Genomic DNA, 12,687 nt, shown 5'->3' on the forward strand with positions numbered 1-12,687 from the left:
TCATGTACTGAAGAACATACTTGGACCAACGCCCGGCAGATGGACGTCTCTCACATGCGGTCACCCTGGAAGAAACGTTCTTGTTATGAGAACGACATTCTTCTCAACAAAAAGCCAGTGTTCTCTTGTCCACGCATGGCTTCATGTCCGACCGCGACCCGCTATGTCACTCTTGGGCACGATCTCACACCCTCGCCTCGCTCAGTTGATCCACTGTCTTTCCTCTGTCCTTCAGCTCTTCCCTCTGCTTGACAATGCTCCCATGTTTGTGGCTGAAAGGAGATTTGCATACTTTCCATCCAACTCGGGCATATTTGTCATTGAGTTTTCAGGAAATGGCACTGATTCACGCCGACAGCCAGTGGCCAGCGATCAAAAGCCACTGTTAATACATTTTCCCACAGATTTTGTTTTTCCTGTTGGTCCACCATGTCCTACCTGAAGGGCCATTTTTATCTTTGTGTCAAGATCCCAACCACAAATTTGAATGGACGGCAGAGATTTTGATTGATTTTCAGATGATTTATTAATGAAATACACTTATTGATATTCCTACTAGTATTATTTGTTTTGGTTGTGGTCAGATACTTATCAGTCTATCTGCAAGAATTGGTAATGTTTTTCTTTGAATGCTGCATTTTAAGCCTAAATTACACTCCGCATCTATCAACGTTTTCTTTTTCAGAATGTTCAGTAAAATAGCAATTCAGAAAGCGGAACAAACAAAAAATAAATAATTTCCCAACTGAATCTATAAATTGACGCTACGTTTTACGTAGTGTTAAAAATGTATGAATGTTTTACACCTTGGAACACAGTAGATTTAAGTGGGTCCCAACAACAAACCCCTCAAAATAAAGCGGATTCTGAAGATTAACTGACAGCTGCTGACGTTATTGTTATCTGCTCCTGTTTCTTGTCTGATGTCTTGTTGTTCATCAAACATGCCATTCAGTGCTGGTCACTGTTGACACTGTACAATGATATGAAGCATGTAAACTGCCAGCAAAAGGGTCAAACAAGTGACAATGGGGCTACGAGTGACAGAGTGCTGTGCCTTGATATACAACTTCAAGCCAGACACAAACATCTGTTTTGCTAGTGACTTACTGAGCAGAAGAAACCCCTGCTATTAAAATTAATAACCTTTTCAAAAAGTAATTTTACAGATGTGAGATGTCAGGAGGGGTAATAAATCTAAAGCAGTCCACAACTGACACACAACATTGATCATCCTCATAAATAATTGAAAGGGAAACAAACATTTGCACATCTGTGTATACATGTGCGTATAAATAGTCCCTGCTCTCACGGATGATAAACAATAGAATATTTAACCTGCCTTCGGTAAACAGGAAATGCTGTTGAACAGCAGCATTTAAGGTTGCAGTCTTTGCTGCAGTCGTCTTGACCAGTTGTTTAGTCTGTATGTCACTCAGCAGGTGAGACTGAGACTTGACGTAAACCTCCATTTCCACTGCCAACAATGCACCTGTCTGTTCTCCGGTCTACTGAGTCAGAAGCTTTCGTGCAATTATGTTTGGTTGCAGTGGATGACCCAGGAAGAAAACTAACCTCTCATTTTAGTGCAACCCTTGTGCTGGGACATGCTTCTTAAATGTCTTCGACGGACTGATCCTGTTCAAATAAACTAAGATTTTCTTTCAAATCTGATGACCAAACATTGAGCTAAAACTTTTGGTTATGTTTTATCATTACAACCCAATTGAAATTGAAGTGATCAAGAAGGTTATGCAACACATCCTGCCCCCTATTGAGTTTGGAGCTTAGTGCTCTGCTCTCAGGAGCCTCAAAAGTGCATGGGAGGTGAACTGGCAAAACTCCAGCGACTAGTCACTATCAGACTAGTTGAACTGCTTTCACTATTCTCTGTTACTCGCACTGTTTTACTGTAGCTGTCATGCATGAGCATATGCATCTATATTTGGGGGTAGAGGAAAATTTGAGGACGGAAAGTTTGAAGATGAATTTGGATTATCCAAAAGTTCCAAATTTAAACCATTAACGTATTTTACGCATTTTGTTATCACGCAACGTGGAAAATGCAGGTGTTTTAAAAACTGTTGAAATTGTAATGAATTGGACGCACTTTCGGAATGTATTTCTTAATTTGTGCTAGTGTCAGTGTCCACAGCTATGTGTTATGTTTTGATTTGTCTTGTGCTTTTATTTTGCTATTTCCTGTGTTCCGGTTTCGGTGTTCTGGCTTCTGGCTTAATGGCCGAAAGCGGTGTGAGGAGGACAAACACGTAGGGAAGGGGTGAAAACCATGGGAAGACAAAGTGACCATCTGGCCATTAAACCGGAAACAACAACAAACCGGAACTCAGGAAATAACAAAATAAAAGCACACGACAAACCAAAACATAACACTATGCCTGTATATAAGGATAAGGACACAATGTCTATTATTGTTGCCGCGACAGTGAAGAGGCCTGCCACCACTGAGGAGTCCCACAACATCAGTTGCAACAGTGACAGGTCTTATAAATGTCTTCTATTACAGTCAATGAGTGAGGAAAGGTGTCAGGGAATGCTTTTGTTTTTTTTTAAGTCCAATTCTCCGACTGAATTTGAATCCGCTCTAATGGTACTAGGGCCATCGATGTTGTTGTTTGTGGACAAGCCAGATATTAAAAACAGCGTTGTCTGTTCCTGCGATCAGTGCATCGAATCAGACTGTGTTGGAATATAATTTGTTTGTTGTGTTTTGCTTCTCGTTCAGAATTTCATTTGAAACAGAAGCAATAAAAAGACTGGCTATTGCCAATGAATTTAAATCACCTCCAGCTTTCAGCAAGTTTATGTGTTATTGCAGAAATATAAGACATTGTCTGGCTTCCTGACTGGAAATCGATGAGAAAGCATCAATAAAAGAGTAGTAAAGTTAAAAGGTTTGCGATGATAACTCTCCATCACTGTGTTAAGCCAGTCTAGGTGCAGGGCTGAAGCGCAGACAGGGCGAGGTCAGGGGGAATGTCACCGTGACTGTGTGGACATGTTAGGAGCGAGGAGGGGTCTCATGTGTGTTTGGAAACTGGGTGTTGACATAGACACAGCCGCTCCATTGTCCTCGTCCACCGCCAGTCAGGATGTTTGAGAGTTGCCTCATCTCTCTAATCTCTGCTGGGAGAAGAAGTTTGGGGCTGGAAATCCTCCGGAGTACAATTAAAGCAGGACGAGACAGGACTGGGAATTATGATAGGAAGGTTTCTGGTGAGAAGACCGTTCATTGCATGCAAACTTTGCTTTAAAAAGTAGAAATAATCCACATCACTACACGATCATGTGTCAAACATTCATCTCCAAATCCCTGAAGAATTATAATTGGCGGGGCTTAGTCTTTTTAATTGGTGGTTGGACATGTATCAGTCAAATTATTGGTATTTGTGGACGCATCTCTGGCGATCTATATCTAAACTATATTGCTGGAAATTAGTTTACGCTACAGTCAACATGTGGTTTTAGAAATACCTTTGAATAGAGAAATGTTTGGTTTTCTATTCTCTTTTAACACCCAAGTTCATCTACATTCACCTGGTCAAACATCCCAGACACCAGAATGCCACCTCCTGCACTGTATTCTTCACCACCCTCACTCAATTCTCTGCTTCTCCCTATTGAAACCACACAACCCAACATCCAAGTTATAGTTAAACACAGATGTTACGAGTCAGCATCGGCACTTGAGCTCAAAGGCTAATGTCAGACCAGTTCTTGCCATCTTTTAGTTGAACTGTAGCACTATTTAATATTCAGAACTGTTGCCATGGGAACAAGGTGAGCAGGCAACAATATAAAAGCATTTGGGAACTCGATCTGGATCAATTAGTCAGAGCTGCAGCGTTGTGGCGCTGCAGTGGAGTATCAGGATTAAGGTCTGGAGCTCAAACAAAAGATCGTGAAAGGTTCCTGCTGATTTAATGAAGAAACATGATGTCGACAGAGCTGTCACCTGAAATCCGAGGGTGCTTTAAACAAAAGTGCTGAAAAAAAATAAAGAAGCGGGAAAAGGCAAATGACTGAATCATCTCCCAGTGTTTATTAGTTTAAATATGACTATATAACATATAATCATTTTTTTCTATTCTTTGTTGGGCCTGAATTTTATGTCAAAGTATAAGTAACCTGTGCGCACCTTCACGCATCATTGAATAAGCTTGTCAGAGTTTTATTGGCGAGTAAAGTCAAATTGTTTTTGGAAAGTCAGAGCTCTTATTGTTGCTCAAGGCCTGACCAGAAATGCTTCCTTTCATACAAACTCTGCAACTTTGCAAATTTGAGCAGCTCTTGAAGATGAATCATTCCATTTAAGCGTCATGCTTGGTAATGCACTGTAGACTTGGCGCTCCATCCTTGTGGAGTGGCGTGGCTAAGGCCTGGGTGGGGGGCCGCGCTGGCGGCTTACCCTGGTCGGAAAGGCAATATACATGGTTTCATTTCAAGATGCCAGTTTCTCTGAAGACTTTATTAGATTTACTTAATGAGAGCGCGAGGCGGGACGACGGGCTGAGCACAGGTTTGGGAGCTGAGACATAATTAAGCCGTGAGCCTGCCGATGCCACTGTTACGCACTTTGATTAAAAACACGTTCAGCAGCTAATCTCCTACAAATTAAAGCAGTTACAAGGTTTGGCGCGGTCACCTGCGGTCCACCCTTTCAAGCGCAAGACTTCTGTCTATTGTCTCCTGGCACCAGGCGGCTGCTCCGGCTCCTCCTATAAACCCCCCGCCGCCCTGTCGGCACCCTAATTCTTCCTGGTAAGTAGGTGTAGCTCCACGGTCAACAAGCCTGTCTCGGATCTAGTTAACCCTGGTGGGTTTTATGCCTTCCATATGCCCTGCTGGGACCAATATTGAGCAATACAGAAGGGCCCAGTGTATTTCCAGGCCAGCACACATACGTCTGAGTGTTAGTATAGATTTCCTGTGGCTCAAACACTAGGCTTAATTGACCTGAACAGCTTTGAGTGACTTGGCACCTCTCGTCTCGACCTTCCCTCCCCCTCCTTCCCGCCCTCTCGAGACCTCGCTCTGGGACAAAGGCGCTTTTGTCCCAGGGCCTGCGCCGCGGCGCTCTCAACCTTTGTTGACGGTTTCTGTCTGACAGGGCAAATAGCTCTGTCCCCCTTTTGTTTATTGTCATTTCTGAAGTTTGAACACAAGTTTTTACAAGGCCCCATTTTTTTGTTTGCTCCCCCCAGGGGAAAACACAAGAAAAGAAATGCATTTAGTGTTTGTTGGATTTTGGACTGTCACTGCCACTGTCTGACCTCTTATCTCCTCATCGCTCCCGGGCTCTCCCTTCCTCTTTCCTCATTGGTCCCAGGGATCACATATACACAGTGGACACCGACGCCACCAACAGTGAGGAGATCTTTTTCAGCAAGGTGAGTCTGTTTACCTTGATGTTGTTCAACTTTGTGTCCCGAAGCCCCAGTTCAATGGAGCTCCACTGCCACAACAAAAGTATGAAGCAAATGATCACATGATACATCAGTTTTACCACCGTATGTGGGTGGAGCTAGAGGATCAGCATGTAACCAAACTACACAGTGCTCTATACAGTAAGTTCTTCATGTCAGGCTATAGAGCCAGAGCCGGAGGTCACGTTCATGCCCACACTCTGTTAATTCCTTTCACTGAGCTTCAAAGAGACAAATATGACTTTCAGATGGAAGAAGAAATGTGAAAACTTGGCCGGGTTTGACTTTTAAAAAGATTGATCTCAGTGATTTTCTTGTGTGTGCACAGACATCGGATCTACTTAACTGGGGTCGCTGAACTTAACATTCAGTTAAATCCAGCATCAAAATGTCAGCGTATTTAATGAATCTTGCAACCTCAAAAATCGTTGACTATTTGAACTCTTTGATGAGGACGTGGAGTTTTGTGAGTGAACACGTACATAGTTTTGGTCAGGTGGAGATGAGCGTCCTGTAATAATGATTCTCATTGCTTACTTAAAGCCGTACTAAGAGCTCACTTCCTCAGGAGCAGTTGTACTCACCTGCTCAGTAGCGTGCACCACAGTTACCCTTTTAAGAAGATTATCTAATCTATCAGCCAGCAAACCTCCTGCGTCATCCACAGTCATCAGCCGGATGGTGAATGTGTGGCGGAAGCTAAGATGACAGGAGAGCAGCTCTGATGAAAAGCTTAGGAGGAAATAGGGAAGGAGATGAATTGCAGAAGCACCACAGAGACAAATGGAATAGGGATCCATGCTAACATAGGATCCTGGACGCAACAATCCAATCTCTGTAGTGTTTTTAAAAATTCAAACCATTCGACAACCTGTTGTTGTTAAAACTCTGGTCACCAGCTGCGGAGATGCCGAGGTCTGACCTGACACTCAGCTTTTGCATGACACTATGTACTGTGTTCATCACGTACTTGACCTCTTCAACTAAAACAATGCATGAAAAAACACATCTAGTGTTTATAGACTTCAGAGTTTGAATATTTTTAAAGTGCAAATATGCTCCTCTCGCATTGCTCACGTGAGCACATCATCGCAAAGCTGAGCATGACTGACAACAATTGACGTCTGCTGACCTGCAGGCCAAGGCACGGTGTCTGTGTTTGTGTGTTGCGTATGAAGGTTAGCCATCCTGCTATAAAAGCTCTGTCCTTGCTGGGCTCTGCAGTCAGTATCGTATTTCTTCCCCTCATGGCAGAGAATTAGACGGTCAAGGGTGTAAACTGATCACCAATCAGAATAAAGTTGACCCCTGAGCAGGTGCAGTACAAAGTGGAATCGATGGGCTTAAGTCTAAGCTGAGGTTTATCGATCTAGGCTGCGTAGCTTAACACTATACTCTCATCTCACAGTCCTGTTCCTTTTTTTATAAGCAGAAAATGACATGGAAGTCCAGGCAGGCGGACGTGGACACTTGTCGAATGAAAGGAAAACACAAGGTAAAACATTCAAGTCACTCTCCTGCCAGTACGGATGCATGGTTATGAATGAAATTAACCTTATGCTGCTTTCTTCTCTCCTTGTGTCTCCTCATCGCTTTCTGCAGGACGAGTGCCACAATTTCATCAAAGTCCTCCTGCAGCAGAACGACGACACCTTGTTTGTTTGTGGCACAAATGCGTTCAACCCCTCATGCCGAACCTACAAGGTGAGAAGAACAACACAAGGAACTAAACTAGAGCTGCTTAGATTTGCATTGTAATATGGGTACAGAACTGGAATAGATAGATGAACGATCCATATTGAGCCTGTCTTTTGTCTCATGTTTAATTTTTTTTGCATTAAGTCAGCAACCTCTTCAAGAATAAGTTGCGTTTTGTTATTGGTATCTGTTGACATATTGACAATCTGTGGGGCTGGTTGAGGATCAGGATATTCTGTCGTGAATTGTTAAATGAAACCAGAGTCAGCTATGGATTATACAAGTCTCGTCGAAATATTAGCCTCCATGAATGATAACGCGCAACATGTTCCGTTAAATGTCGACACCAGGCTTTTTAGCCAGACCGAATGGCAGCTCCAGGCTTGGCATGCTGAGTAATGAGTGCCACGAAAGTGAAGGTGCCAGCGAGAAACTGACGATCACTGGCGCTGCAGTTTACGACAAGCAACAAGCACAAATCATAAAAAAAAGCCCGGTGGAACAGCCTCATCATGATTACTAACTCCTACTTTTCTGCTGAGCAACATGAATGAAACAGTTTATAAATATATAACATACAAAGTTCAGGAGGAGGTTAAGAGATGAACTGTTGACAAACATTTTAGTGTGGAGTTTCTCAGGTTTCCTCCCGTAGCTCAAAAGCATTTAAGGATTTATGGATTGACTCAAAATTGTCAAGAGATATGAGTTGTTTCTTTATACCTACCCCGGGATACATGTAAAAACAGAGGAGAATGGATGAATACTGACTGGTTTTTGTAGCAGTTTTTGTGACATTCACTGTGGCGTGTTGTAAAATAAGTAGTGTGCAAACACTGAAAGTGAACGAACATGACTTCTCCCAAACATGCTCACTCAGGAGGGAACACAAATGTAGAAACACAAGGCAACAGTATCCTTCTAGACAAGTCTGGAGTAGTTCCAGGAACAACGGACAAATGCCTTTTGATGACCTCAGGTCGAAAACATGACAGCATCGTAACACTGGGCCTGAGTCGATCTGATGGAAGGAAGGAGGTTTAGAGAAGAATTAGGATTTGTTTGGCATCCAGGGAGGGATGTGGACACGCGGCAGACCACACAATATGTTGGTATTCAGTGTATGAGCTGGTTTCACTGTGACAAGGTGAGCCGCAGAGTGAGGAGTAAATATTTACAAACGCAGCGTTATCACAGAAAATGCTGTTTATTTAATGTGTTTTAAGAGATAGGTGTGGTTTCCATAATGGGATAAATCAGTTGAGATTGTGATGACTTTCAAGCGATATATTCATCAATATTGTTAGATATATTCTTAACCTGAGTGCAGTGTACACTCACAGAATAATAGAAGATGAGCCTCCCTGTGATTTCATTTTGCATGGATAACGGAAGACAACAGAAAATTGAATTAAGGTGAAAGCTTACATTCAGTTCCTCACTCAGTTCCTCACAAGTCCTGGATGTCTCTCCCTTCTGAGCTCAAGCCAAATATAGAACAAAGTACAATGAATGCAAAGGAAATAAATCATGTCTTTCCAGAAACACGGTTTTTCTCTTGGACTATGGGTTGGTCACAGCTGACCAGATTATGACGGTCTCTTGGGAGTACTCTGATTTATTTCCCTCGATCTATTTAGCAAGACGTCTACGCTCTGCTGTGTTTATGCTCCATCATGCTGAGCAAACAGACAGGGCATCCAGTCATGGCATGGACAGCAGAATGCATGTTTCCGCATTCATCCGCCGTAGTTGTGCTCTGCTGAGGTCAAGAAATGGCAGAAATACTCATCGGTTCGACACTCACAAATTCACTCAGTAAACTAGCAGACTTGTTGGGCAGATACCAGACCTTTGAAGGCATGCTGGGCTCCTCCACTTGGCCTGCATCTGAGTGTGTGTGTGTGTGTGTGTTTCGGTGGTGAAATCCACCTTGGCCACAGTTTGCCTCTCCATCTCCCCAGTGTGACAGCAGTGAAGAGAGCTTCTGTTTCGGGGCCAGCCTCATCCCACATTAATCAACAACACGAGCGGCAGGGAAAGAGGCATGGATGGAGGAGTATGTGTGGGAGACCGAGGGGACAGAAGGGCTTTTGCCCAGACCATTAGAACCATAAACTCGCTGATGCTGTTTCCAGCTGGCCACCTCTTTATAAGTGCATCTTTCTGATATTGTAGCTCAGAACTTGTTGCGCCTCTTCATTAACGTTTGTTAGTTACCCTTACTTCACCTTAGTGCCTTGGTGGCACTAAGTCCCAGTGACATTAGAAAAAAAAAAAAAATCTCAGACAGATACCTTGGCAGCCACAGTGCAGTCTTCGCCTGAGACACCACACAGGCACCCAATTCCGTCTCCACTTCTATTCATCCCGTGATCCCTCCCCTCCCTATTCTCCACTGCTGCCAGCCTTAATTCCTCCCTCCCCACGAAGCTCCCACTGCTCCACCATCGTTCCCCTCTGTTGCTTTCTCTCGCTGTCACCACCTTGCTGTGCTGTAATAATAAACACCCCATCCAGCTGAGCTGATGTATGACTGGTGTCAGGAGAAGTCGGAGGAGTCAGTGGGTGTCTGTAAGTCGGGGTCCCGGGTGATGCATCCTCAACCTAATACGGCAGTTTTGCTTGCAGCGCTGCACTAAGGTCAATCTTGGATCCCTTGTGTTGCAGTCTGATGTAAAAAATGTTGTCACTCTCACTTTAGTTTGAAGCCCCAGAAGTCTAGTTACCGCAGAAAGTTAGGCATCTATTGAGTTGTCAAGTGTTGCAGGCTCCTCTGAGCTTCGCTGCTTTACTCTGACGTTTTCACCTGAACTGTTGTTCTGCTCCTAAACAGATTGCAGACAATTATTATCATGATTCACCCGAGCCACATTCATCACTGCGAGCCAAGGTCATAGAGCCAATGCCAGTGGTCATCAGGCGAGGGGCGGCAAAGACAGGTCACCAGTCAAACACACAGCACGCTGGGGATCACAACTCATGTCTCAAAGTTTACACTCCAAATAAATGTAATGACCTTCAGCAGAAATAAGCTATTGACAAAGTAGATCATGGGGCTTTCTCTGGTTCATTTGGCCGGTGTTCTTTCACACTGCAGCAAGTGAACTCTAATGTGTCATAGGCACCACTGAGATTAATTGTCCTGGCCTTGGCGTGACTCTTGAATATGTGTGTCCCATATCAAGTAAAATGACCTATCTTGGTGTGAAAGGGAAAGTTCTCTGAAGAGACATTTAGCTGGATAGCCAACACACCCACACTTCTGTGGCGTAATATATTGACGTTGGGAAGTGGACTTTTGCGTCCAATACTGATGATATAGGCAGCCTTTAGCTTTGCTTGTTGATGCTTAGGTGTTTCAGTGAGTAAAAAGAAGAACCTTCCTGTGTAGTGTTCTAGGCAAGCGGTGCAGATAGCGTGTTGCAAAGGAAGGAAGTGCACGGAAACTCTCACTAAATCTCTCTAAATCCCATTTGGATGTCAGTTACTATAGATAAGACCTTATATCACCTCCGTACCAACATATGGTTGTTTAGCTGTTTGACAGGGTTTAAATAGTTGCACATAGAATGAAAGGAACGCCGTCCGATGTCTTAACTATCCGCATCATCCGTCCAGGTTTTTTATGTGTCACGCTCCCATAGATGGTGGAACATGTGCTTCAATTGAAAAAGTCATGTGTCAACATGCAACACTGAAGTCTACCTGTGTCGTCAGCTTAGGACGCAAAAGTCAACTTTCCCAACGTCAATATATTACGCCATAGGAGGGAGGATTTGTTGCGATACGTTTTGTGTTCTCCCCTGTAACCCTGGAATACTTGGCATTATTATTATTTTGATTGATTTTAAACCAATAAAATGATTGTCATTAATGTGTTTTAAAGTATTATTAGGAACAGTAGTTATAAAAGAAGATGTAGTGTTAGTCGTTGGTGATGGTATCGGCATTACCTCTCTTTATTTAGCCAGTCTTGTTAGAATTAACAGCATAGTAGTGCAATCTTATCGTGTTAACAAAAGTACAACACATTTAAATATAATGTCCCTAAAAAAGTGTCAGTCTTTATTGCCGTTGAGTTGACAGATATTTAAAATCATTTCTTTTACATGTACAAATGGGTGAAAGTATTCATTTACCAACTGTTCTAATTCATATTTTATATTCCGAGAGTGAAAAGGTGCGATGTCTAAGACTTCAGTCAATCCAAACATGTACCTGTTCTCTTGACGTCTTTGCAGGGAAAACTTTGAAACAAATGTAAAAATCAGACCGATGTGTTCTTTAAAAAAAAAAGGATTTAAATAAGCGGTTTTCGCCGCCATCTGCAAAAACTCTTTCTCAAGAGCGTTCCGAGGGGAGAGGTCTGTCCTCCATGCTCTCAGAAACAGGTTGCTGAGTGGGAAAATGGGCCATGACTATGAATCACTTTGGAATTTTCTGTTGTTGTATATTTAGTTTGCAGACCCAGGTGTTACCTCTTGACCCTGTTGATGGATAACACTTAGATAATCCAGAAAGCAAATGGTGATACTCAACTGCACTGGCTGCGCCGGAGCAGCCCAGACTGTAAATGTATCAGTATGTCAGGATCTTGGGAAGATTTGTGCGTCTCTTGCTCTCTTTTATGACCGTGTACTCCCTTTATTAATTAATTATTGTCAGCAGTTTCTCCGTCTGACATCAATCCAAGAGGACATCATTAAGCAGATGATCTCCAAGGTTACTTCACCGCCGCTCTCATCGCAGAAATTACATTTGCATAAGCGCAGGTGTCAGCAGCGGTGATCTGTCGCTGGTAGAAGTCGCTTATATTTCAGGAGAGCAGTTGATGCAATGGCTTCACTTTGTCCCCTCACTGTAAATCTCTGCTCCGCCGTAAATGAAAACACTACAGAAGAGGTTTCCTGAAAAAACAAGAGGCCGGACGTGTCCCTCTCCCAAAGTACTGAGCCAATTATAACGCTCCTGATGGGCATGTTTTGGATCTACATTGTGTTTGTCTAATTAATTAGCATATTGCCTATGGAAAACACCAGTGAGCACTTGCAGTCATTAATTCATGCAGATTCGCCGCTACACCCTGAGCCAAGGTTAGTGTCTGTGAAAGTAGCAAATCCCTACAGATCGTTGTGTTGTTCCGCCGACAGTGTGTGTCAGTTCTTTCCCAGTTACTTTGAATTATGCTCCTTTTTAGCCGGAGCTTTTCTCAAGCTAAAGTAAGTGGGGTTGACAGGATAATAAGGTTCTTTGGCTAAACAAAGCCCCAAAAACCATTGGCTCTTTAAACTTCACATTTATTCATAGAGATGTTGCTGTGGCCTTGAGCTGATCCCGAGTGTGTTTTTGGCTCAAAGCGCACGTCCAGCTCCGACGTAGGGAGTGTATATCTAAATGTAAATACCCTCCAGGCTAATTCTATCCAGCCTGCAATGACTGGCTCCAAATAAATACGTCCTAACCACCGCTCTAAATGTGACGTTCCAGTTTTTATTTCGATTTGTGGAGTCATTAAGTAGCAAACAATATTAACATTTAA

General features: G+C 43.1%; 1 protein-coding gene across 5 annotated transcripts in view; it reads left to right on the top strand.

Moving 5' to 3' along the window:
- sema6a (sema domain, transmembrane domain (TM), and cytoplasmic domain, (semaphorin) 6A) overlaps positions 1 to 12,687 on the top strand; it is a 126,230-nt gene that overhangs the window by 68,521 nt on the left and 45,022 nt on the right. For all 5 annotated transcript variants that reach the window (XM_053871013.1, XM_053871014.1, XM_053871017.1 and 2 more), the window contains 3 exons: positions 5,351 to 5,411; positions 6,880 to 6,942; positions 7,050 to 7,151. In XM_053871013.1, the coding sequence (XP_053726988.1) occupies positions 5,351 to 5,411; positions 6,880 to 6,942; positions 7,050 to 7,151 (226 nt within the window). The remainder of the gene's footprint in view (positions 1 to 5,350; positions 5,412 to 6,879; positions 6,943 to 7,049; positions 7,152 to 12,687) is intronic.

Source organism: Synchiropus splendidus, chromosome 7, assembly GCF_027744825.2.
Source record: "Synchiropus splendidus isolate RoL2022-P1 chromosome 7, RoL_Sspl_1.0, whole genome shotgun sequence".
Lineage (NCBI taxonomy): Eukaryota > Metazoa > Chordata > Actinopteri > Syngnathiformes > Callionymidae > Synchiropus > Synchiropus splendidus.